Raw genomic sequence first — 25,084 nt, 5'->3', positions numbered from 1 at the left:
CAGCTAGATCAATTATGGATGTTATGAATTACAAAAAAAAAAAAAAAACATACCAGGGATATTGCTCTTCATTGACTTCGAAAAAGCTTTCGATAGTTTTGACTGGGAATTCATGATAAAATGCTTAGATGTGTTTGGTTTTGGGCCAGTTTAAAAGGGTGGATAGAAACATTCTACAAAAAGATTTCTAGCTGCGTCATAAACAATGAAATGTGCAATTCTCAATTTGAGATACAGAGAGGGGTCAGGCGAGGTGATCCGATGTCACCTTATCTTTTTATTATTGTTGCTGAAGTTCTAGCAACTGCTATTCGTACAACAAATATTCAAGGCATTAAAATAAGAAAAGAGGAGTTTAAGAGACAGTCCGCGTTAGATTCGACCGGTCAATTTGGGCCAGTCGTTCGATTTCCTTCAAATTTTCAGCAACAGACAAAGTTGATATAACATTAATGAAAACACATTTCTTTTGATTCTAAACTTAACAAGACCCGAAATTTTGAGGCGAATGTTCAACCCTCCCGAATCCCCGAAAATCGACCTTTCACCGAGTCGAAATTAACCCGTTTTCGGATGTTTGCCGCCGAAATAATATTTATCCGAAAAACCTTACATTTATACCACGAACACATACACTATACTTCTTTACAAATATGGTATATAGAACTCATATTATTGAGAACTTTTAAAAGGACGGCATCTCAAACATACCAATGTTAACGATTCGTGCACGGAGCGTGTCAAGTGCTGCAACAAAAACCAACATTTCTCAAAATTCTGACTTACTCTGGAAGTCTCGTGTATTTTTTCAAAGAGTACTAGGATAGTGTCCTTAAACTACGGAATAATATTTAGTGGATCTCTATACTGCGAAAAGATACGGCCGCAACAATTTTGGGCAAATCTCTTATTTTCCGACACGTGTTGTGTGACAGCGATGGCATCCCAAGGCAACAAACTTCGACTTTTTCTGTCTTGACCGCAACTTAAAGTAGACAAATGCGTTTTAAAAGGGTAAACAATTAAAAACGTACCTTAAAAGTTCCACTGTTTTGCTTCCAAGACTTCATGTTTCACCGATTAACTACCAGCAAATTTGATGGCCGTGTCACGGTATCCGTGTTCTTTATTTGTTGGCTGGCAGGCGACGATCATGCTAGCTAAAAACCTGAACATCTCTATTGAGCTCCGTGAAATTAGTTCTGTCATTCAACCGGGCACTCTGCCGACCAAACAGTCATCAGTTGCAGAATTTATATCGAGGAAAGACTTTTGAAAGTTGTCGTCCATCTTTGTTTTGAAATAACAACCGCTGACAGTAACAACACTTCCGGTCTGATCGAACCGGAAACAGAACATCGTCTACAGTAAGAAGTCGTGCACTAAGTTCAATTTCTACTGTTAATTACTTGATTATTTCTAGCTTATTTTCTACTTCAAATGCATACATGTTTATGCAGGGCAACTCATTATTTAACCCTTTTACGTTATCTATGATGTATTTTACTAATATAATAACAAAAACTGTAAAAAAAATATCGAAAAACTGCGAAATATATAGAAATGAGACTTCAGAAAGGTCTCAACAGCAACTGCAAATGTACGAAACTTGCAATAAATGAGACGTCAGAACTGCGAATTCTAATGTAAAAAGAAGAAAATGCAGGAAACTGCGAAAATTTGCAATTTTCAGTTGAAAATCGTAAACTTTGTAGCGACAATTTCGTCCTTGACCGGCATACCGCTACAAATAAAAGAGGCTAAGGCTAGCGAAGTTTTTCTTTATCTTGTTTGTTTTCCGGGGGTTTTATTTAGGCTAGACTTTTCAGCGGCTCTCCTGTTTGCTATCTCCGAGAGCGACAGGTAGCTGCATGGAAGGCAATCATTAAAAACTGAGTGTACCTAAGTGTCCTAAATATTATTCTGTCTCTTAGCTAAATAATTTTACAGAAAACACGAACATTTTTCAACAAAGATAGCCAAGTGCTGAACCAAATCCTTCTTTCTGTCCTTTGCTGTAAATGGGACTTCATTGTTCTTTAGAATGTTCTTTAGCATTGAAACATTAAACTGTGAAAGTTTGTTTGTTTTCCGGTACTGGCAAAGGTCATAGACGTCGTAGTAAATGGGATGTAGAAGGCCGATCTTGTCAACAATGCTGTTCACCACTTCTTGTCTGTTGCTTTCTTCTTCCTATTCCAGTATTTCTTCAATTTCTGTTTTTTGTCATCAGCTGCATCTTGCCCTTTCCTCTTGGATGACACTAGCTGAGAGAAAAAGTTCTTTATCTGAACAGCTGTTAGCCATTCTTCTCTGGAAAAGCGACGATCATTTTGTTCATCTCGGGCGTTTCGCATGTCTGCAGAGACTTGTTTTGGGTTAGTCTTCAACCCCGCTCATTCTCCTTGGTTAAACTTTGCTTCCAAGTAATCCTTTACATTTTCAGAAAAACGAGTTGGGGCAAGTGGCTTTGAAAGGGCCCACCCTCACGTGAGATTTGAGGGTCTGGTTGCCTGTTCTGAACCACGGGCGCTCTCTCTCGAATTATTAGAAGCTGCTTGACTGTCTTCATCTACAGTAGAGAAACGCGCGGCCCACTCTCTCCTTAGTCGATCATAAATACTTTTAATTCATTGGCCTCTTTCCATGATCTCCGATTTCAATGTGCATTTCAACAGACAAGAAGTGGTGAACAGCATTGTTGACGAGATCGGCCTTCTACATCCCATTTACAACGACGTCTATGACCTTTGCCAGTACCGGAAAACAAACAAACTTTCACAGTTTAATGTTTCAATGCTAAAGAACATTCTAAAGAACAATGAAGTCCCATTTACAGCAAAGGACAGAAAGAAGGATTTGGCTCAGCACTTGGCTATCTTTTGTTGAAAAATGTTCGTGTTTTCTGTAAAATTATTTAGCTAAGAGACAGAATAATATTTAGGACATTTAGGTACACTCAGTTTTTAATGATTGCCTTCCATGCAGCTACCTGTCGCTCTCGGAGATAGCAAACAGGAGAGCCGCTGAAAAGTCTAGCCTAAATAAAACCCCCGGGAAACAAACAAGATAAAGAAAAACTCTGCTAGCCTTAGCCTCTTGTAGCGGTATGCCGGTCAAGGACGAAATTGTCGCTACAAAGTTTACGATTTTCAACTGAAAATTGCAAATTTTCGCAGTTTCCTGCATTTTCTTCTTTTTACATTAGATAACGTAAAAGGGTTAAATAATGAGTTGCCCGGCATAAACATGTATGCATTTGAAGTGGAAACTAAGCTAGAAATAATCAAGTAATTAACAGTACGTTAATAACAATAAAACTCTAGAAATTGAACTTAGTGCACGACTTCTTACTGTAGACGATGTTCTGTTTCCGGTTCGATCAGACCGGAAGTGTTGTTACTGTCAGCGGTTGTTATTTCAAAACAAAGATGGACGACAACTTTCAAAAGTCTTTCCTCGATATAAATTCTGCAACTGATGACTGTTTGGTCGGCAGAGTGCCCGGTTGAATAACAGAACTAATTTCACGGAACTCTATAGAGATGTTCAGGTTTTTAGCTAGCATGATCGTCGCCTGCAAGCCAACAAATAAAGAACACGGATACCGTGACACGGCCATCAAATTTGCTGATAGTTAATCGGTGAAACATGAAGTCTTGGGAGCAAAACAGTGGAACTTTTAAGGTACGTTTTTAATTGTTTACCCTATTAAAACGTATTTGTCTACTTTAAGTTGCGGTCAAGACAGAAAAAGTCGAAGTTTGTTGCCTTGGGATGCCATCGCTGTCACACAACACGTGTCGGAAAATAAGAGATTTGCCCAAAATTGTTGCGGCCGTATCTTTTCGCAGTATAGAGATCCACTAAATATTATTCCGTAGTTTAAGGACACTATCCTAGTACTCTTTGAAAAAATACACGAGACTTCCAGAGTAAGTCAGAATTTTGAGAAATGTTGGTTTTTGTTGCAGCACTTGACACGCTCCGTGCACAAATCGTTAACATTGGTATGTTTGAGATGCCGTCCTTTTAAAAGTTCTCAATAATATGAGTTCTATATACCATATTTGTAAAGAAGTATAGTGTATGTGTTCGTGGTATAAATGTAAGGTTTTTCGGATAAATATTATTTCGGCGGCAAACATCCGAAAACGGGTTAATTTCGACTCGGTGAAAGGTCGATTTTCGGGGATTCGGGAGGGTTGAACATTCGCCTCAAAATTTCGGGTCTTGTTAAGTTTAGAATCAAAAGAAATGTGTTTTCATTAATGTTATATCAACTTTGTCTGTTGTTGAAAATTTGAAGGAAATCGAACGACTGGCCCAAATTGACCGGTCGAATCTAACGCGGACTGTCTCTTAAATTTGTACAATACGCTGACCATCTTACCGTGTTTGTGCCTGATATTGAAAATGCTCAACATATCTTTAATTTGTTAGATCAATTTAAAACCTGTTCCGGATTGCAGGTTAACTACAAAAAAAAACTGAAGCTATGTGGATCGGTTCCTGTCGAAACGATACAGCGGCACCCCTAGGGCTAACATGGGTCAATACCGTTAAAGCACTCGGTATAGTTTCCACATATAATGCAATCGAACGATTGCAGAAAAATTTTTTATGGTAAACTAAAAGATATTCGGCTGCAGATACGACTGTGGCGTTGCAGGGGCCTCTCGCTGCTCGGCAAAATTACAATTATTAAATCCTTTTTGCTTTCAACAATGACATATGTGTTTTCAGTTTTGCCAACTCTGCAAGAGTTTATAAAACAACTTAATACTATTATATATAAATTTCTGTGGAATGGACCTGATAAAATAGCTCGATTAGCAGTAGTTAACGACATAAAATTTGGAGGACTTCGGTTAACAGATATTGAAACGTCTATAATATTATTAAGATTTGCTTGGCTTGCAAGAATTTATTCACCGGGCCGAATACCATGGAAGGCCTTTTTGGATAACCTGTTGGAAAATTATGCTGGGACTTTTTTTGTTAGCTGTAATTATAATATGAGGGATTATAATATCAATTCATCATTTTATAGTGAACTCCTCCAGTGGTGGGACGATTTTAGGAATGCTTGAATTCTTTACTTTTTCTCTTACTGCGGAAAATATAATTTAGAACAATAAGCTTGTTAAAATGGATGGAAAGAGCATTTACTACAACAACTATGTTAAAGGAGGTATCCTATTACATAATCAGATGCAATTCGATAAGGGAAGTTTAGAGTCGCACAATATTGCAACAGATGCAGGATTGAAACAATCAAACTTTTCAACGTGGGCAGGGATTCGAAGTGCAATTCATGGCCATTTGAAATCTTTGGATGATAATAGGAGAAAAACTAGTTTATTAGAATTTTGCTGCGGGAAAAAAGTGTTTGATCCTGTGCTGTGTAAAAGTAAACAATCCTATGAACTCCTCATTACAAAAAAGGGAATATTATCAAGGGGCTTTGCTAAATTGAAAAATGACTTTGACTTAGATGATATTACTGTGTCAAAGATTTTTCTCAATTTGCTTTCAGTTTCATCGGAAACCTTTATTAGAAGCTTTCAGTTAAAACTGTTGGATGATATTGTTTTTACTAATAAGCGACTAGCAAAGATAGGTTATGTTCTACACGATGCCTGTACGTTTTGCAAAGTGGAAACAGACACCATCTATCACTTATTTTACAATTGTCCTTTTACTCTTCTCTTTTGGGAAAACTCTGAAAACTTCTGGTTTGTACTCTCAGGTAAAAGGGAAAAATTCACGTTACAAGATGTATGTATCGGTAAATTAGAAAAATGCGAGTTATTGAATTATCTTCTCACGGTAATGTATTTTCGTTTTCTTTTAAACATATGATTGTAAAGCGCTATTGATCAGCACATGTAAATACGCGCTATATAAATTGGTAAATTAATATTATTATTATTATTATTATTATTATTATTATTATTATTATTATTATCTTATAACTCTCGCAAAACTGCATATATGACAAAGTCGAAAACAAGATAAAATTCCAGAATTTGAGTGTTTTCTTAAAAAAAGTAGACGTCAAATATAGAACTGAAAAATATATTGCTGTTATAAGCAATACACAGAAAAAATTTCAGGCTGAGTGGTTATTATATAGATGGCATATATATATAATAAATAATAGTTTACAAATATATTTATTGTAATTTTTTACAAATGTAAATATGATTTATAATTAATTTTTATAATTTTTCATCCTATTTCGAAAATGCTCTATAACTTTTCATTGCGATTGAATATGGCAAAACGCAGACAAGTTTTTTTAGCGCTTTTGGTCCGGAAACTGAGGAGCAAATTTAATTGGCGAAAAACAAAATTCGCTTTGACTTGAAGCTTCATTCTATTTCAAATTTCTTGGTATAGTTTGATAGCCAGCTCTATAAGCTTTAATTTGATATAGGGGTTTAGGTATCTACAGTTTAAACTGGACGCGCAACATCGCTTAAACGCGAGACAGCTCTGAAGGTATAGGGTAACCTTAAACTGTAGATACCTGAACCCTTATATCAAATTAAAGCTTATAGAGCTGGCTATTAAACTATACCAAGAATTTTGAAATAAAATTAATTTCCGAATTTTTAGCGCTGTTTTCTCTAATCAATTTTTTCACTTGGAGGAGCCACTTCAAAGAGCTAAAATTCAAACGGAATTTGTTCGTTTACCTTCAAATTTGGACAGTAGCGAGTTTAACATATAAACAACAAAAACGTGTCTGCGAATTTTTTCTTTCGAAAAATTTTTTCTCCGAGAGCGATTTTTGTAATGATCACTCCACATTTTTTTCATCCTATTTCGAAAATGCTCTATAACTTTTCATTGCGATTGAATATAGCAAAACGCGGACACTTTTTTTAGCGCTTTGGGTCCGGAAACTGAGGAGCAAATTAAATTAGCGAAAAACAAAATTCGCTTTGACTTGTAGTTTTAAAAAGGCGATTCCGACGCTCACATTTAGACAATTCATTTTATTTCAAAATTCTTGGTATAGTTTGATAGCCAGCTCTATAAGCTTTAAGTTAATATAGGGGTTTAGGTATCTACAGTTTAAACTGGACGCGCTACATCGCTTAAACGCGAGACAGCTCTGAAGGTATAGGGTAACCTTAACAAACGCACCCCAATGGTCCTCTCAACAGCGCTTTTATTTAACCCAACCATGCTCTCCTACTGCTTGTCCAATCAAGTGGCACGCCTGAAGCTGAAACGCCAGCTGATTTTGTTTTCAGGAAGGAGCTGGTTCAACGTTTCTTCACATACAGCTTTCCTAAAGCACCATGCAGCTCCAGCAGATATTGATCCATGATATACATACACCTTCTCTGGTCTTCCTTCCTTTGGAATTAACCTCGTCAGACTGAAAACGAATTCTTTGGTTTAAATGAACGAAAAGTGGAACTGCTATAGAGCCCAATGTGTGTTTTCCCTTCGACTTTCCAACCCATGTTTCCCGTATTTGAACGGCCCCCTTTTTGAGCTTCAGATCAACTTTGTGTGCGTCAGACTACGTAAATGCCCCACATTCCTAGAAATGCAACTGTCTAATTGCCTTTGTCACCCGTTCTTTCAGGTAATTTGGTTGGGCTGGCGCTCGGTTCTGTCATTCGTTCTTTAATCGCGAATCCGCATGAATAACTGTCTGGTTATTATGTTGGTCATTCAGTGGTCTATGCGGTCTCATTTATTAGGTCGCTCCGTCTGTTCGTTCCCACCATGCCTGCGTTCAGATAAGTCATTCTCACTGGTTTTACCGGTGTCTCGGGTTGAATGTTTTTCATGGGCATAATCTTGTAAACTTAAACACAATAGAATCTGTGTTACTGAAACATGGAGAGAGATATTCTTGTTTTAATACTTATGGCTGACATGGTACTGAAAAAGACATCGTGTTTGTCTATTGAACTGACCCCCCATAAACATAGCATTATGACATGGTTCGCTCTGCTTACTTTCACAGGCGTGGGAACCAACTTGCTCTTCTCACATTTGTTGTTGTCATACCCACTTCCCCTATGGAAGGCGACAACGTTTTCGCAGTTCATCATACACCAACTTCTGGATGTACAGTTGTGTGTCTGGGAGTTATGTGGGATGAATCCCTGTGCTAATAAAGACGAAAAAGCTGCGCAACTCCCTCACCCATGTTTCAGCATTTTAAAACTTTGCTCGCACGATTGTGTCCTGCAGGGAATGTCCCCTTTTGTGTTATACCGGGTGAATCTGTATATTTCTCTATTTGTTCATGAGCACTTGATTTAGGTGAGGCACTGATAGATAGAATCCGTAGCATGTTCTCTTCAAATAGTGTCAAAAAGAGTTAGTATAAATCTTTATAAGAATAACGACACATTTAAATTTACAAAACATGTTTCGGTCATGCAACGACCATCTTCAGCTGAAAGTAGAAGTAATATGAACTTACATTTGAATTTATAATGTAATGCTAAACAAAGATAAGAAAGTGTAAGAAATTAGGAATCTAACAAAATAGCCAAAGGTAACAAAGGAAGTATACAACAGAACATGTTGAACAGAACGAGAGAGTTAAATTAACGTGGTATAGTTGCTTGTTTAAGGAAGGTTGCTCCCAGGAGATGGAAGGCGAAGGAGTTAGTATAAAGAGTTAGTAAAAGAGTTGGTATATTTGTGTAAAGACTCGTTTAGTCCATTGAAACAAGGATTGTGTCTTCTGGAACTTTTGTTTGCTGAAGGGGTTTATCAACGAATGATGACAGTTTTTCTGTAGGTCCACCACACCCTGAAATCATCAGTCTACCGACTGGGGCCGGTCTACATACATGCCCTACTTCTTCAACTCTTTTTTTGTAAAGGGACGCTGACTTTCTGGTTAGGGCAACATATGCAGGCCATACTAAAACGTTAATAGCTTTGGTCAGTTCAAATGTGCATTTCAAGACCACAATAAAGCCTGTCAGCCACATCTGCAGCAACCTTACACGGGTAGCTCTTACTTCCACTGTACTTGCTGCGGACGTTTAGGTAGCTTGTTTTGGCGGCCAGCATTTAAGAAACTACAATCCACTCAATAATTGTCTTCTTCCCTGCTTACTAGACCTATTATCTTGGGTGGGAACATGCCTCCATGTAATCTCAGACTCAGCACCACTCTTCTCCAGCCAACTCTCCTCAAATTGTTTTTATTGACCTCCACCACTGATACAAAGTAGAACCGCGGTGCTGTTTAGCCACCCACAGAATGCTATAATAGGCGATCACTGCAGGGCTTACAGATTGACTCCACTCGGAAAACTATTAAACCCTGCTCTGCCACAAACAGCTGGGAGATTACAAATTCGTGCCTAACAACTACATATACTACTGAACCTACACAATGCCCACATGCATGCCCAAAATTCTGCAACTAAATCGGTTGGCTGTGTATTATGTGTTAAGTTCATGGACTGAATGAAATGTACGGACCGCAAACGATTTACCCATCTGAGTCAGACCAGGACAGTGTAATATTAGAAGTCCCCTTAACGACATGCAATTTACCGACACAAACTCTTCTTTATAGACTGTCTGTGAAATTTACAGACCTAAAAACTGTACGAACTGAAAATATAGTGCCGCGGGTTGTTCAAGTGCAATTGTATTAGACAACCGTCAATAATCATCATCAGGAGAGCACATAACACTTTCTGCCCTGACCTGTTGATCGGACCAGACAGAAGTGTAATGTTTTATTGAACAGAATTGAAATTAAAAACAAAAATGAAACCCTATTAACTGTCCGAGCAACGTTCTCAAAGCTTATCCTAGTTACTTAGAAAAATATACTTCTTTAACTTATATCTCACTTTTAATTTCAAACTGTAACACTTCCCTCTCTGTTTTGTTCTGATTTCTCCATACTTCACAAATAAAAAAGCTGGAGACTGACTCGAAAACCACTTAGTTATTTCAGTGTCTAGGCTCTGCTTAAAATATGAGTTCTTTCTTTATTTCTTTGCTTTTTACGATAATTAAACTGCCCATAACGGATTTTTTTAATTTTCTCATCTGAATCTAAACATCACCCTAAGAACTTCAGTGACGAAATTTTTCGATCTGCATTCAAGACTAATTTTTAATGAATTTTATAAGGTGTTCAAATTTGCCGCCATTTTGGCCCTCCATTCCTCTCGGCTTAGCAAGAGCTGTGACGTAGGTTCAGGAACACGTGACTTCAGCCTTTCTCTGAATCTCACTGAAAACAAGTCGCGGTATGTCTGCACGTTCCTCGAAAATGCCGGAAAGATATGTTGCAGCGAGATGTGGCAACATCAAAGACGAAGTGAATGGAATAAGCATGCACAGGATTCCTTTCTTTGGCACTACATGCCCGCAAAGGCTGGGGAGGCGAAAGAAATGGATCGATTTTGTGCTGGAGCGAAGGAAGATGTGGAAGCCTGGAAAGACCTCGTCCTTGTGCTCGATGCACTTCAATGACGAGGATTTCACAAGGCTGATGAATTCAGGTTTAAACTTAAAACGTGAACTGAAGCAGGATGACATCGGCTTTTGTGTTTATCCTTCAAAACATGCTAAGCGAAAGGAAGACGAAGACCAAGAGCCACCTTCGAAGAGGAGCAGGCAAAAGCGAATGGTAAGATTTTGATGAATATTCACACCCGCTTGTGACATTCTAAGCGTTGTAACCTTCTGAGGTTTATAGTTTGACCTCACTGTTAACTCAATCGCAAGTTTTATAAAATATGGCGTAATTGTTTTGGTTTATATTCTCATCGTGAGACCCGCGAAGTCTCGTTGAGGCTAAGCTCTCAAAAATACCAGTACAAAATGCTAGCACTGGTGTGAATAGATCGAAGAGAGAACAGTCGCACTAGGCGAACACAGAAAACATTGTAAACCCGCATGATGTAGATAAGGTAGATAAACTGCAGCAAGAATTCAACGAGCTCAAACAGATATTGTACACACATGTGCTGCAGAATTCTGCAAACAATAAAAATGTTGAAAAGTATAACAGTGTTATCTCTGAAAACCTAACCACCACAACGGGGATTCGAAATATAACAGGACACAAAACAAATAACAAGCGCAAAGAGCACATTAAAAAAATTGGCTAAAAAACGGATTGAGACACTAAGAGAAAACAACGAGAAATTCATAAAGAATTTTTTTAAACCAACAACTTAGCGACAGCTAAGTTAGCGTTATTGCTAAAGGGCTCTAATTTGTCCCGACACTGGTGACACGAGAATTACATTAGACGCCAACTCTTGTTAGACTTCGAACATTTCGCAAGACGTATGCGCCTAAAAGATACAATGGATTTCGTAAACTTCATAGGAAAGGCCAAGATCTCTCAAGGTACTATCTTAGTATCAATGGATGTAACAAGCTTGTATACAAATATACCACAGGAGGAGGGAATTACAACAGTATGCAGAAAGCATACGAGGCATTCCAAAGCAATAACCCTCATATACCGTCACACTACCTCAAAGAAATACTTTAACTTATCCTTCAAGAAAATTCTTTCCAGTTTGTTGGAAACAATTATCTTCAGACCCATGGAACTGCAATGGATACAAAAATGGCCGTTGCATTTGCAAACATCTTTATGGCCGATATTAACAAAAATGATAAGTCAAAGCAAAACAAAACCAATAGAATGGAGACGTTTTATCGATGACATTTTCTCACTGTGGGACTGTGACAAAAAGGAAATTTACCTGTTCATCGAACAAGCTAACAACTTCCATCCTACAATTAAATTTACGGCCGAAATTTCAGAGAACGAGACAACTAAGGGTTATCGGCCTGAAGCGAGGGGTTATGTGAGTTATTGCCCTCGTGCGTTGCGCCCGAGGGCAACGCACGAGGGGAATAAATCACATAACCACGAGCTGAAGGCCGATAAACGGCTTATTTTTACATTGGCGAGGATTCCTCAAGGGAACATAGCAAAAACATACTCAAGAAAAATGGCCCTATTGTTCATCTTTCTTTTGTTTTTTAACACTCCAAGCTGGGACTTGTGGGATTCACAAGTTTGTAGGCTTTTTAATTACATTTTTAATTACTGTGTATGTTAGTTTTTTTAAAGTGGCATTTCGAATTAGTTGTTCGTCTTGTTCGTAGTGAATGCTAGGAACAGGCTAGCAATGTTGAGTGATTCAGAGTCAAAACTGTTTGTTACTCAAAGCAGTTTTAGTGGCAGCACCTCAATTGAGCTTTCGGAAAACAGCTTTTAATCTTTATTTGCGGGTGCAAACAACGAGAAAGCTGTTGACAATTTCAATTTACGCACCGAGGATCTTTTGACCGACCTTTTTACAGACAAAGAAGATTCCGGCTCACTACTGTAAGCGACAAGGAAATTTAGGAGAGGAATGACACAAGAATACCACAAGACACTAAAAGGGCAACTTCATGGAGTACACGAGTTTGGGATGACTGGGTTACGGAGCGAAACTCGTTGCCAATAAATGACAGCGACACTTCCGCGGTAGCTCCAAACAGTGGAATTTTAAATACACTGTGCAATTACGAACCGTCGTTTTGGCTGAGCAAGTTTGTGTATGGAGTAAGGAAGAAAGATAAGAGCGAATACCCTCCAAATTCACTGTATTTACTGTGTACAGGTTTGCAGTGTTCAATTTTAGAAATTGTAGCGTCGTATTTAATATTTCCAAATAAACATTGGTAAATTTGTTCGTCATAAAAAGCTAATTTAAATGCGAGGGGATTATGTGTTAATATGCAAGGGGGATAAGTGACTTATCCCCCTTGCATATTAACACATAATCCCCTCGCATTTAAATTAGCTGTTCATTAGCCCCGCTCTTCCCTTCAAACAATCAAAGCCGCACCCAGCTTTTCAGACAGTTGATTTGGGGGTTATGTAACATATTCCCCCCGAAAAAAACAAAGGAATCGGAGCTCATGTGAAAATAAGCCGTATTATTATCACGGTTCAACACGTGTCCATCCTGTAGTTCCGCGAGAACAATGTCGCTACTCAGCGCTTCGCAGTTGCCTTCGAGCTCCTTGCAGCAGTAGCACTCGCCGATATTTGCTAGCAGATCACGGCTACAGTTACTACATGTACAGCTACACGGAAAATAATTCGTTCGAAGGTATTTGAGTACTTGGCCATAGTTTTGACAGATGATAATGAAGAGCGTGTATGCAAAATGCGAAAAAAGGTGAGAACTTTACTATTCACCAACACACACTCTATTCTCCAAGCGTTTCGTTAAATCTTCCTCGAGTCGTCGCTTCTCCTCTTGTTCCTTGCTATATCTTTTAGCCATTCTTCGTCTGCTATCGGTTCGTCCGCGTACGGTTCGAATGTATCATCATCTTCACACGTAATACTTGTTTCGTGGACGCCATCTATCGCCTCAACTTCGACGCTTTCACATTCGTCCTGGCTGCTTTCTCCAGCGGTTTGGTTACTTTCCGTGTCAGCTAAGTTTTCTACTTTGGAATAAACTTATTTGGAGCTAATTGTTCCCTTTCTACCTTCTTTCTGCCGCGAACGGACTTTACTGAAGGTCAAGTGAGTGCATGGACACGAAAGTTCCTGAGTCTACGTCACAGACTATGTCACGTGGCCCTATTTGTAGCCCGTCGGCATTCTTATCAGCGGGCGGATTGACGGCAATAAAATAGGATTTCAAAGATTTGTAAAATTCATAAACAATTCGCGTTTCATGCAAATAAAAAAAAAAACAAATTTTTCGCGGAAGTTCTTCGGATGATGTTTAGATTCAGATAAGGAAATAAAAAAAAATTCGGTTATGGGCACTTTAATGTAACTGAGCACAAGAGCAAACAAAGTTATTGTTGTTATCGTTGGGGTACACACAAGCAGGTGGTTTGGCTTCTTATTGTTTCGAATTGTAACCACGCGGGGGTGAAAAGATCACATTTTGGCGGCTCTTCTAAATTAGACTCCATAGGGTTTCGTTCTATGTGATTTTGACAGTATGCACTACATGGTAATTGCAAGGCTTTACAAAGATTTATTTGGTTAATTTTACATGAAATAGGTACACTGTAACAGAAAAAAATTATAGACATATACATGAGCCGGACAAAAGATAAAATTTAGAGGAAACTTTTTTGTTCAAAAATTCTAAACATTTCTCGCATCATCAAGATCACTATTGCCTGTGATACCCCTTTGTGAGCTCCCACATAGCATCGGCACACCCCTTCCCTATTTCCCCAACCTGCTCACCTGGCGCTTTTTAAAAGCAGCAAAACGCTCGTCCCCAATACTACAGTTACATGGCCTTTGACGAAATCTAAGTAGAAGCTTTCATGGCAGGTGGTTATTGCAAACTTCAGGGAGTGACTTGAAGGTTATGCTGAGTTTTGAAAGCACAGAGAGAGTCCTTCTTGATTGGCAAAAGAAGCTATGACACCTCACCCGGATTAGCGTAACATGACATGATATGACATGACCAGCCTCTGTCCTCATAAGTTCCTCTCTGATATTTATCTGATCATTTTCCGTTCGTCAGCCTCTTCCTGTATATTATCCTCCCATGCGGCCATTCGTTCTATCAGCAATACCCGCACAGAACTTTTACCCAAGAGAACGATATCAGTTCACTCGTTAGTCGGAGCAATGTAGGCCAACGTGCTTGCGTGCTTCCTTAGTCAGAGTCTAGGAGGAAGGCTTTATGTTCCTGGATGAACGGGATGGCTGTTGTTTTCCGCTTATTTAGTTTTTGATTTAAATACCACTTTAGACTGAACCTTAACCAGGTCTTACACCACAGCGAGACCTTAGCCGTGGCTCCAGGTGTCGCGTCCAGTGAGGCCTTCGTAAATGTCAGAATCAATGATACCACGCTGAGTGAGTGTTGTCTTAGAATAAAGATGGAGGTAGCAACAGGTTCCAGGAACAAGAAAAAGTTTCGAAGGCGTTTTTCTGGTCCCAGGTGGCTTGCTTTGGCTGTCAGCAGTGGCTATCCTTACTTCCTTCTCGAAGGACCGAAGACCAAGATCATCATCAAAATATAAAACTATACTCTGATCACGACAATCGTGTTGATCAATAACGTTTCTTGTTCCTGTTATAATATTTTTGACCTATTTGTTTTTTAAAACGTTAGGTTACTTCATAATCTATGTTAAACTCGGCCTTGGTCGATTTCTTATTTGTGCTATTCCTAGGATCTGGGAACTTGAATTACGCATATTTCCAGGATCTTTCCCTTTGGAGTTCTCATCTATTTTGCATTCTCAAACCACCAAATTTTTTTTAGCTCAAAACCCCGGTAGTTTGGAGGATCGCGTTTTTGTTTTAAAAACCAAATGGTACGCGAACAACAGGGTACCTTTGGAAGTTCCTGTAGAACAAACACCATTTAGCCAAAATGTACTGTTTTCTAAAGAATAAAGTACTATGATAAAGTTTTAATCTCAGGTCAAAATTCAAGACATATTCTTATTAATTATTATAAAATTTTACATTCACTTGTTTTGAAAAAAAGATTTGTATTCCGCGTTTGGGGTTTACAATATACTTTTGTTGTTCGTGTTACGCGTCTGCGATCGAATGAGCGAGGTAGACCTTCAAATATTGACCTTCAAGGGCAGCAAACCTTATGCAATTCCTTTGGTAGTGTTTTTGGCTATTCAGATAAATTGAATAACGATATGAAAATCTTGTAAGGCCGCAAAATTTAATCATGGTGTAAAAAGGATGAGTTGCTCATTCAATTTGTTGACCTTAATAGATCTGTTAAGACTATGATAACTGGTCAGAAACGTACTGCTTTCGTCGATGATTGATTTGTTATCTAAAGTAATATAATTGAGCTGATATAAAAGTAAACCGAACGCACCTCCCTGGTGTCTTTTTGCGTTCACATGTTATTCTTTCACGCGTGCTTCCTTTACCTTATAAAGACCCCGGTACTTTGAACGAGTATGAAACCAAATCTTTCTAAGTAGACATTATTCAAGGCATAAGGCTAGCAGCAAACAAATATTGTTATCAGGGTAGCTTTAAATTCCTGACAGCACAACAAGCTTAATTCAACATGGCGCTCGGTCTCACTCATTTTGAGACATGGAGAATGGGAAGTCACTAGACTCAAAGTAACATGCACTGGTAATTCTCCCCCCTCATTCCCTTTTTTGGTGTATTAGATTTGCATAATAGCTTATGATCACAGGCGACGGACAAAAACATTTTTGAATCATTTATTACGAGAGTTTTGACAGTAGAAAAAAGCTTGTCCAAATAATATATAAAATGAAAATTAGGTCAGACGAAAACTCATGAAAACAAATAGGGTATTGAAAAGTTCATTTAAGAAATGTCTGTTTATTGTGGTGTCCCTATCGGCTGCGGATTTGTTAATTTTGGGTTTTGCTGAATCGTTTTGACAAACATTTTCCCGATTCATGCCTTCTAGTAAATAATCTCTGCCCGTGAGACATTCATGTGAAATTCATCAACGTCAAATCGGTGATATATTCGATGGCAATCGGGCCATTTAGATGCATTAACACAAAAGTTTGCTTTTATTTTCTAATAAATAGATTCAAAATCAAGCTATAGAACGCCATTTCACGCAATCTAAGTTACTACGCATAGAAATTTTTCCGCCAAACTTTGGTCGCGGAATAATTTAAATTCTAGCCTTTTTGGTTATGAAATTATTTTTTTTATCTCAGGCGCTTCTTCGTTAAAGGATAAAAGCTTAAAGAACTTACTATGCATGTAATCTTAGTTTTCGTCACTCTTTCTATCACTCTTTCTAGTTAGATACGCAAGCCTTTCAAAAAATTAAAAACTTCCTTTCATCAATGACTTATAAGACATTAATTCACCTGAATCTTCCTCTCCGTCTGTATTTCGCAGCTTGTTGGTTTCATTGACAGATCTCCTCCTTAGTTCCGCCAATTTCTGGTTATTCTGGTCAATCTTACATCAGTCAAGATTTATAACAAGGAGGCTGCAAAAGTTATTTAAAGCTTACAAATCCTTTTGACTGGAGGAACGGTCTCGAAAAAAGCGGGCAAAATCTGAAAAAGCTGAAAGATGGGGTCGGCCAGATTATTCCATACTAACATCATAGATAGGTTAGGTGGACTTATGGATAAGTATACTAAAGTTTTCTCTTCAAGTTTTTTGGTATAGGAGATATGAGATCCACTCTCCATCACCCCCTCAGGTCCTAGTTTTTTCTGGTAAATTTGACCCAAATTTGACAGCCGAATAACTTGGCCGACCCCGATCTTTAACAACCTGCCTGGTTTTCTCAGACAATAACTCTTAATTATTTGCCTGTTTTTTAAGTTATGTTTCTTTCTCTTTCTCTTACGAAGAAGTTAAGGACAACAGCGAAATTGAAATTATCACGAAGACTTTAAATTATTTTTTATGAAAAGACTTGAGCCAAGAAGGTACACACACAACAGCAAGAACGAAAGACTTCTGTAAATTTTGAACATGACAAATCGTTCCCATTGAAGCATCTGTAGTGAAGGATACTGCCAATCCCTTTTCACACCACGTGATGGCTTCCTCAAACTGATTCATCCGAAAGCATGCACTTGCTCCTAATAAAAAGAAAATGTAGGCTAGGCATTATTCACGCTATTCACTGCGCTCTAATTCAGGCACTATTCTATTACATCCAGCAGGGAAAATGAAAAAAAAAATCCTTTGGTGACAGATCTTTTATTATAGCTGCGCCTACAATGGTAATGACAATGCCTGTGCAGTGTTGATTCTATTTTAACTTTTAAATCTTGTCTTAAAACATACCTTTTTAAGTTAGCTTTTAAGCCTTAACGCTTATATTACTTTTTTAATTGTTAAATTTAGTTAATGTACATGTTTAGTACATTCTAATATTGTAATGCGCTTTTGATCATTGGATGTTAAAAAGCGCAATATAAATGAATGAATGAATTATTATTATTATTATTATTATTATTATTATTATTATTTTTGGTATTTGATAAAGCAATAGCTGAGATATGTGACGTTCGTACTAGGAATCTCATTATCCAAAGCGGCAAGGTAATGTTGCAAGTTAACCTTTTCCCATCCCGACCATTCATATGCAGAGAGAGTTTTAAATAAAGTCAGTGAAGTAAAACGCTAAGTTTTCACAAAAACAGACTTCCATTGGTGCAGACAATACCGAAGTGCTCTGTCTTGGTAGAGAATTAGGGTCGCTCCTTCTGGAGTTTTGCCAACAAACGCCACGTTATATTATGCTTTGGAAAATTTGTGCTAGTTAGTATGGATACTATTTTTTTGCGAACTCGGGCCAAAAAAAACCCAGTTAGTTTGTATTTGTAACAACAGCTTTTGTTTCCAGATGGTTACTTGGTTGGGTTTCTGCGGCTACTGGTTTCAGACTCCTTCTCCCCTTCCCCCCCCCCCCCTTTTTTTTTTACGTATTGTTTAATATGAATCACCCACCGAACTTAAACTATGCAACGACGGGAAACAGGCAGACAAGGAAATAATAAAATTAATAATAAAATTAGGAATTGTGGAAGTTGAGGTCAACCACTAAATCATTTGTGTGTCATATTCGTGAAAACATTATCGGTCTTAAAATGGCGCTTTTTATATGACATGGACCGTCCTTAATCTGAACAGAAGACTACAAAACGTATTTTTCAAACAGATCTAACATTTAGCTGTGTACCTGTTAAGATCGCTTTTACGCGAGATGGCTGTAAGGAACAGGCAGCTTTTGCATCTCTTAAGGAATCAGTATACTTCCCTGAGAAAGAACAAAGTATGAGGAGAAAGCATATTGATGAAGGTTTGATTGAAGAACCCTTTGATATTTTGATAAACCAATTTATAGTTAACAAAAACTTCTCACCCAAACAAAAATGAGCGTTTGCCCTGTTGCTGTATAGTTTAGCTTTTAGTTCCTCATCCTTGCAGTTTACTTTAATTCCTTCCGTGTAGAAGTAGATGGCGTTGTTGAAATCGTTCTGTCTGTAACTGTCATTACCCTCATTTTTGTAAACCTCTGCTATTGCTAAAATGAAGAAAGTAAGAAGGTAGTGGATTAGTAGGTAGCTTGCCGCGAAATAGCGTTTCGTTGTGAACGCTGGGACCAATTTGACTCCAACTTGTAGCTAAAACTTTTAGGCCCTTGTTATTACATGCTCATGCAGAAAATGAACTCAATGATTGTAATAAAAAATGTGTTATTTAAACTGCAAAAATGGATCAATGGAAATAAAAAAAAACACAGCTAATAAACATTGTAAAAGTTTTATCAAATTGACCCTTAGATAGATTCTTACACGTGCTTTCAATTCACAAAACGCATGTGAACTGGGACGAGAGGCTCTAGCCTTCCACGGTATTCATGATACAAGATGGCGCCACTAGCACACCGCACGTATAGTAAGACACACTAGGGGATGGTATCCGAACTTTGTTGGGTTTATACATTAAAATTTTCTGGCAGAAAAGAGCCTAGCGTTTCTTCTCACCTCTTAAAGTGTCGTCGTCAAAATCCAATGTTTCCTCACCAGTTGGTGTGACGTCATTGTCACTTGCAGCGTCCTTTTGACTCTGCTCCATGAATGCTGGAAGTTCGGGCTAAACCCTCTGATTAAAATAATTTTTATGTTGGTTTTATGCACCAGTTATACCTTCAAAACCTTAAAGCGTAATACCTGTGTTAATTAAATTCCATACAACTGAGTGCTAAAGGTAAAAAACGAATTAACAACATCTTCCGTTTAAGACATAATTTTTCTGTATGTTAAGATTCATGATGTTTTCTAATAACAGAATAACAGATTGCGAGCAGATGGGAAGAATAAGGAACAGTACGTTATTCTCCTTTCGTCTCATTTGCTGTTGGGGCAAAACAAAGAGATTAGCCGATTAATGATTTATTACATTCTGTGATAACGACGTTTTGGGGGAAATACAGGAGAACGAAAATATACGTTTCCCCAAGACTCCTTGAGTTCTACTAAGCTGGCTAATTCCATGCGTGGTTTGCGTTTTGCTTGCGAGTGTTGCTCCCTGCGTATCGTTTGTTTGTTGGTTTTTTTTTTTTTTAGCAATTTTTACCAGAAAAAGTAAACTGTGTGTAGAGTAATAGCTTGTACCCAGGTTCCAGCTATTTCCTCTCTTTTTCAACGATTAAGAAAATATGTTATTACACTTCCAAGAATACGCAAGTGGACGTAAATTCTGTCGCCAGAATACAAATTGCTCACCGAAGTTTGCTATTAAGACCGCTTCTTAGTATCCTCCTGAAGCGTTAACAACTGATATTAACAGTCCTGAAACAGGGAAATTACGCTGTAAGTATCAATTGTATTTACTAAAAACAGAATATGCATTAAACAGCTGATTCATCATTACCGAATATTACGGGACTAGATCCAGAAGATGAACGGAAAATGAAAAGAAAATATTGAGTTCTTTAGAGCCAAATCCAACATAAGTTAACTTATAGATTACCGCATTTATTAACCTTACTAAATACGTAATTGTAATTGTTACAAAGCTATGTCAGGGGTTCGTCTTCTCAGGTCCTGGAAGCCATTTTATTTTATTATTTTTTCTTTACACTCTTAGGTCATTTTTGTTATCCCTTATACTAATTTACTACCTGTTTTTGCTTTTACCAAAGTACGAGCTGATATTTTTGGTATTTTGTAACGACATACTTGTTCCTTAGAAAACAAGACGAAATCGTTTTACGAATTTTGAAATTACAGAAATTGGAGCTGGCTTTTCGCCGACGAAAAGTGGAAAACTGTAGATTTTCTAACAACTAAATCCGAATGTCTGAGACGATCAAGGCCATCCGAAGAAATATTCACCGAAATAAAATGTTGTGTGCCCCAGTAAAGGCTTTTTTTAATAATCAGTTGCCAGAAGTTCTTTTCGATGAATCGTCGTGTACAGCACTGAGCAGTAAAACCAGCACAAAACTGAGCCGCAAAACCAGTTAGCCCTGCGAAATTATATAATTATATGTTCTGAAAGTTTCGTTGAAAACTGTTTCCGAAATTTGTCTAAAAAGTTTATAATTTTATTTGAAATCTTACAAATTTACACCCAAACCTCCGAAACCAATGGAGAACACAATACCATAAACCTTGTAAAATGAAAAGTCTGAATCGGAATAGGAAATTGTAAATAACGTTTTTTTCTTATGATCGTTTTAAGGCCTGATCGAAACTGGTCTGAGAGGGTGTACAACCTCGATCGATGTTTTGCTGAAAATATGCATTCAATTTCTATTTTGTAGTCTTGAAGGAAAGTCACATCAGTTATGGAAGGTGATGATAGTGTTAATTGTCAGGTTTGTTGCAGAAAACCAATTTCTTTATTCACGGGCTGCAGTTTTTAGTCAGTAGCATATCAACAAAATATTTTGAAATGAAATGACGAGGAAAAACACAAAAAAACTAGCCAACGAATAAAATCCGATAAACATACTCACTGTTGATGTATAACTTTCGCTACACAAGCAATATCCAATGGAAACAAAAGCTACCGAATAAAACTTCGACTTTTGTTTCCACGAAAGAACATAAGTAAGCCTCCTGTCATTTTGCCCTCTTCAATCTTTTTTTTCTGGATTTGAATTTTCAAACAAACGATCTTAACCCAGTTCTCCGTTCTCCTTCCCTCCATCCCCAGTGTTGAGTCCCAATTCTTTTCTTGAAATGCGTCATATGCAAATCAACATTGGAGAGGGGAAAATGTAAATTGTTTTCGATGAATAAATTTCACTTTCGGGCGATCAAAATCTGAATACTACTTCTGATGATTGAAAAACAGAGGTAACTGCGGTCATTACAGCCCCATTTAATGAACATTTGATATTTTATTCCACTTGGCAAGCTCTGAGTCGTCGTCTGAGACGGGACGTGGCAAAGGGTTCTATAGTTTATACATTTTTGTTATTAAAATGTGTGACGCCCCAGGAAAGGGATGACACATTTCTTTTCACGACACATAACTTTCAATCGCTTTCATCTTTATTTTCATTCTGGGAATAATTCAACAACAGAGTCAAAAGTAAAAAATTCCCTCTACAGATCTCTGACCTGGCTCCATAAGAGGAGAACAAAGCACCAAAAACTCAAATGAGTCAGTGATTGGGTCATGAGTCAATGAGTGAAATTTTAAAATATGGTAGAAGGTATAACTTGAGGTAAGCTAGACTTTTGATCAGGTGGAAGTATGTGTTTGCAGGGTCTCAGTGCGATTCATTGCTCTTCACTATAGTGCGTTTAACATGTTCAAAACGCATTCCACCTAGGAACTGGTCAAAAAGTAGGGTGGTGTGAGCCGGAGCAGAGAGGGGGTTGGTCATCAGCTGATGGGTCATCAGCTGATCAGTTGGTAAAGGGTGAGTCGTGCAGTTTTCAGCTACCCATGGTGTTGGGTCATCCTATTTTTAAGAGGAAAAGGCACTCAATTATATGCCAGCCTAAAGGTGAAATTTCAGTGGAAAACGAAAGCAGCATTAAAGCTTTCTCTGAGAAGTATGCGGTAGATCAAGACCTGGTAAGGAAATACATGCATCACCTTGCATACCTGAACATGATGAACCAAAAGAGAGAAAGAGAAAGAAGGGAGAAGGCAGTAAAAGAGAGTAGTACTTGACATATGAGGATGTAGAGTGGGGGAGCCCCTCTAAGAGGATTTGCTGAGGAAGGTAAGAATTTCTGTCCTTAATCTGTATATCGAAAGTTACAAGCTGACAACCGAAAAGAAATTAACGAAAAATAAAAAAAAAACCCAGCTTGACTTAGTGTCAGCTCACATTCAGTTGTCAGCAGCCATAGACAGTGTATCCACTAGAAAAGACACAATTGGCTGTGGAGTGACAGTGATAACGACGTACCGTTAAGCATACTTCGCCAAACTTAATTCCTAAAAAAATGTGTTTTCCTTGGAAAAAATACAAAAAATGTGTTTTCCTTGGATTACATTGCAACCAAAAACATCCATGTTTTATAGGGGTGGGTCATGTAATTTTCAACCTTCATTTAGGGGTGGGTCAGTCAGTTTTGTGCCTAAAGGTAGGGGTGGGCTACGTGTTTTTTATCCACCACATTTCCAAATGTTCCGGCCCACCCCACCCTATACTTTTTGACCAGTCCCATAGCGTGATTGCTCTGTAGATAGAGGCTTTACTAGCAAAGGACAGCAAATGTTACAAATTACATATTAAGAGCAATTCTCCAGGAAAGTGAAGCAAAGTTGGAAATGAAAATTTTTAACCCCCTTCATTTTTTGTGTGGAGGTAGGTTACCTGGAGGGATGAACAAAAACAGCCATATTTGGATCGGCAGGTGCGTCGTTGCCATGGAAACCGCACTTGATCACGTCGGCCTGAGGTCTATGTTTTGACCGAAAAATTCACTCTCAAATAGTAAAAATAAACGAGTCTGGTTCTCGAGTACATGTGAACCAATTCAAATGAAATTCATACAGATGGTAGAACCTTTCTCCCAGTTTATAAAATTTGCTGTTAGAGTATTTTGGGTTCTATAACCAAGAAGACAATGTTCCTATTACTATGTTGCCTTTCAGCCATTTTGACAAGAAGGAAAAACAAGCACAACCATATTCGTTATTTCTCCGAAAGTACTCTTTCCACATAAACCAAATTAGCAGCAGGGCTTACATAGATATTGAAGTTTATAGATATTATAAAATCTATTTGGGGAAAATTATGTTCTGGCCATGGGTGTTGAAGACATCCGAGGCAAGTTGCAAAAAATTGCAAAATTGGAAATGTTGAGGTCTCCAGTATTTGGTTCAAACCGGCTTTAGATAGAGAATATCAGCTTCAGAGGTTTTTTCATTTATCTTATCTGTTATCTACATTTGATTGATTAGGTTTCGGCCAACGAATTTGATGAAATATAAATTAAAACAAAGCCCACCTTGCAACTTTTGGGAATTTCTTCAGGGTGCTTTTGTCGTATTATAGATGTGTCTCTCCTCATTTCGCTCGCTCCATTTTCTTGACCAAATCTTGCACAGACCCTAGCGGAAAGGACAAATCTAGCTGCCTAGCCTCGCCGGACATCTACTTTTAGACCAAAGATGATGATGCATTAACCCGAATAAAGAACAGTCGAACAGGTCAAACAGTCGTGTGTCGAGTATCGAAATAATTCATCAATACAATCCATCCAGGAAGTTAAATAGATGCATCAACATCACAGCTGAGCAAATGCATGTCTGCGACGATTCTGAATAAAGTCTTTGGCTAGATCGAGCCGTACATTCCGTGGTGCATGGTTGAGAAGCGAAGAAATCGTTGTTTACGACCTGTTTACGACCAAATGTATGTAGACCGGAAATGCGAGTAGCAAAACCGCTGACCGTATGCAGTTTTAAATACGATATACGCGCTTTTTGTTTGTTTGTTTGTTTGTTTGTTTTTGTAGCTTCGTCTAGTTGTCGCAATGGCATTATCTCTTCTTTGGATATTTTTGGTACAATATATCGTTGATAAGGGGATAAAAGGACGACTTTTGATCCGCTTTTATGACTGTTTTACAGCGGTGAATAAAGAGGACAAAATAGAAGCGCTTCACTGATCGTTTTACGCAACCACATAAGCCGCCCATGTTTCCTGGGTTTGTTTGTCTGTTTGTTTGCTTTTTTTTCAATTCATTCCTTATTGGATGTTAAGGATGGCCTGTATGTAAGATACGTCGCTGATCTGGGGCATTAGCGTACACATTAGAAGTTACGAAGTTGGAATTTTTGACCCACCTCTCATCCAGAAATAAATAAGTCCTCTCCAAGCCGATAAACTTTCAGATTCAGTACCTAATACCTGCCCAAATTTTGGCATTCTTTCTGTTTATTTATTTATTTATTTATTTTTTGCTGTTGTTTTTTTTTTTGTTGGGGGGAGGGGTGACCGGACGTATATTTGTGCCGTCGATCAAGAACACTGTAAGGGAAATTTGCATATCGTCGTGCGAAGGAAAATATCCTGGTCGGGACAATGGGAAGTTGGTCTCTTTCAAATCCCAAAAAAGACGTTTCGGTTTGTGA

The 25,084-nt window shown here is 38.1% G+C and overlaps 1 protein-coding gene across 2 annotated transcripts in view; it reads right to left on the bottom strand.

The window, feature by feature from the left end:
* LOC146489948 (uncharacterized) overlaps window positions 1-19,654 on the bottom strand; it is a 28,463-nt gene extending 8,809 nt beyond the window's left edge. For both annotated transcript variants that reach the window (XM_085112722.1, XM_085112654.1), the window contains exons 1-5: window positions 19,516-19,654; window positions 18,891-19,052; window positions 18,708-18,785; window positions 17,534-17,601; window positions 16,870-16,963 (exon numbers count right to left, since the gene is read on the bottom strand). In XM_085112722.1, coding sequence (XP_084968848.1) covers window positions 16,870-16,963; window positions 17,534-17,601; window positions 18,708-18,785; window positions 18,891-19,052; window positions 19,516-19,606 — 493 coding nt within the window. In that variant the 5' untranslated portion in view covers window positions 19,607-19,654. The remainder of the gene's footprint in view (window positions 1-16,869; window positions 16,964-17,533; window positions 17,602-18,707; window positions 18,786-18,890; window positions 19,053-19,515) is intronic.
* Window positions 19,655-25,084: the final 5,430 nt, after the last annotated feature.

Source organism: Pavona decussata, unplaced genomic scaffold, assembly GCF_977016875.1.
Source record: "Pavona decussata unplaced genomic scaffold, jaPavDecu1.1 SCAFFOLD_2, whole genome shotgun sequence".
NCBI classification, from domain to species: domain Eukaryota; kingdom Metazoa; phylum Cnidaria; class Anthozoa; order Scleractinia; family Agariciidae; genus Pavona; species Pavona decussata.
This window is presented reverse-complemented; position numbering and strand designations above follow the sequence as displayed.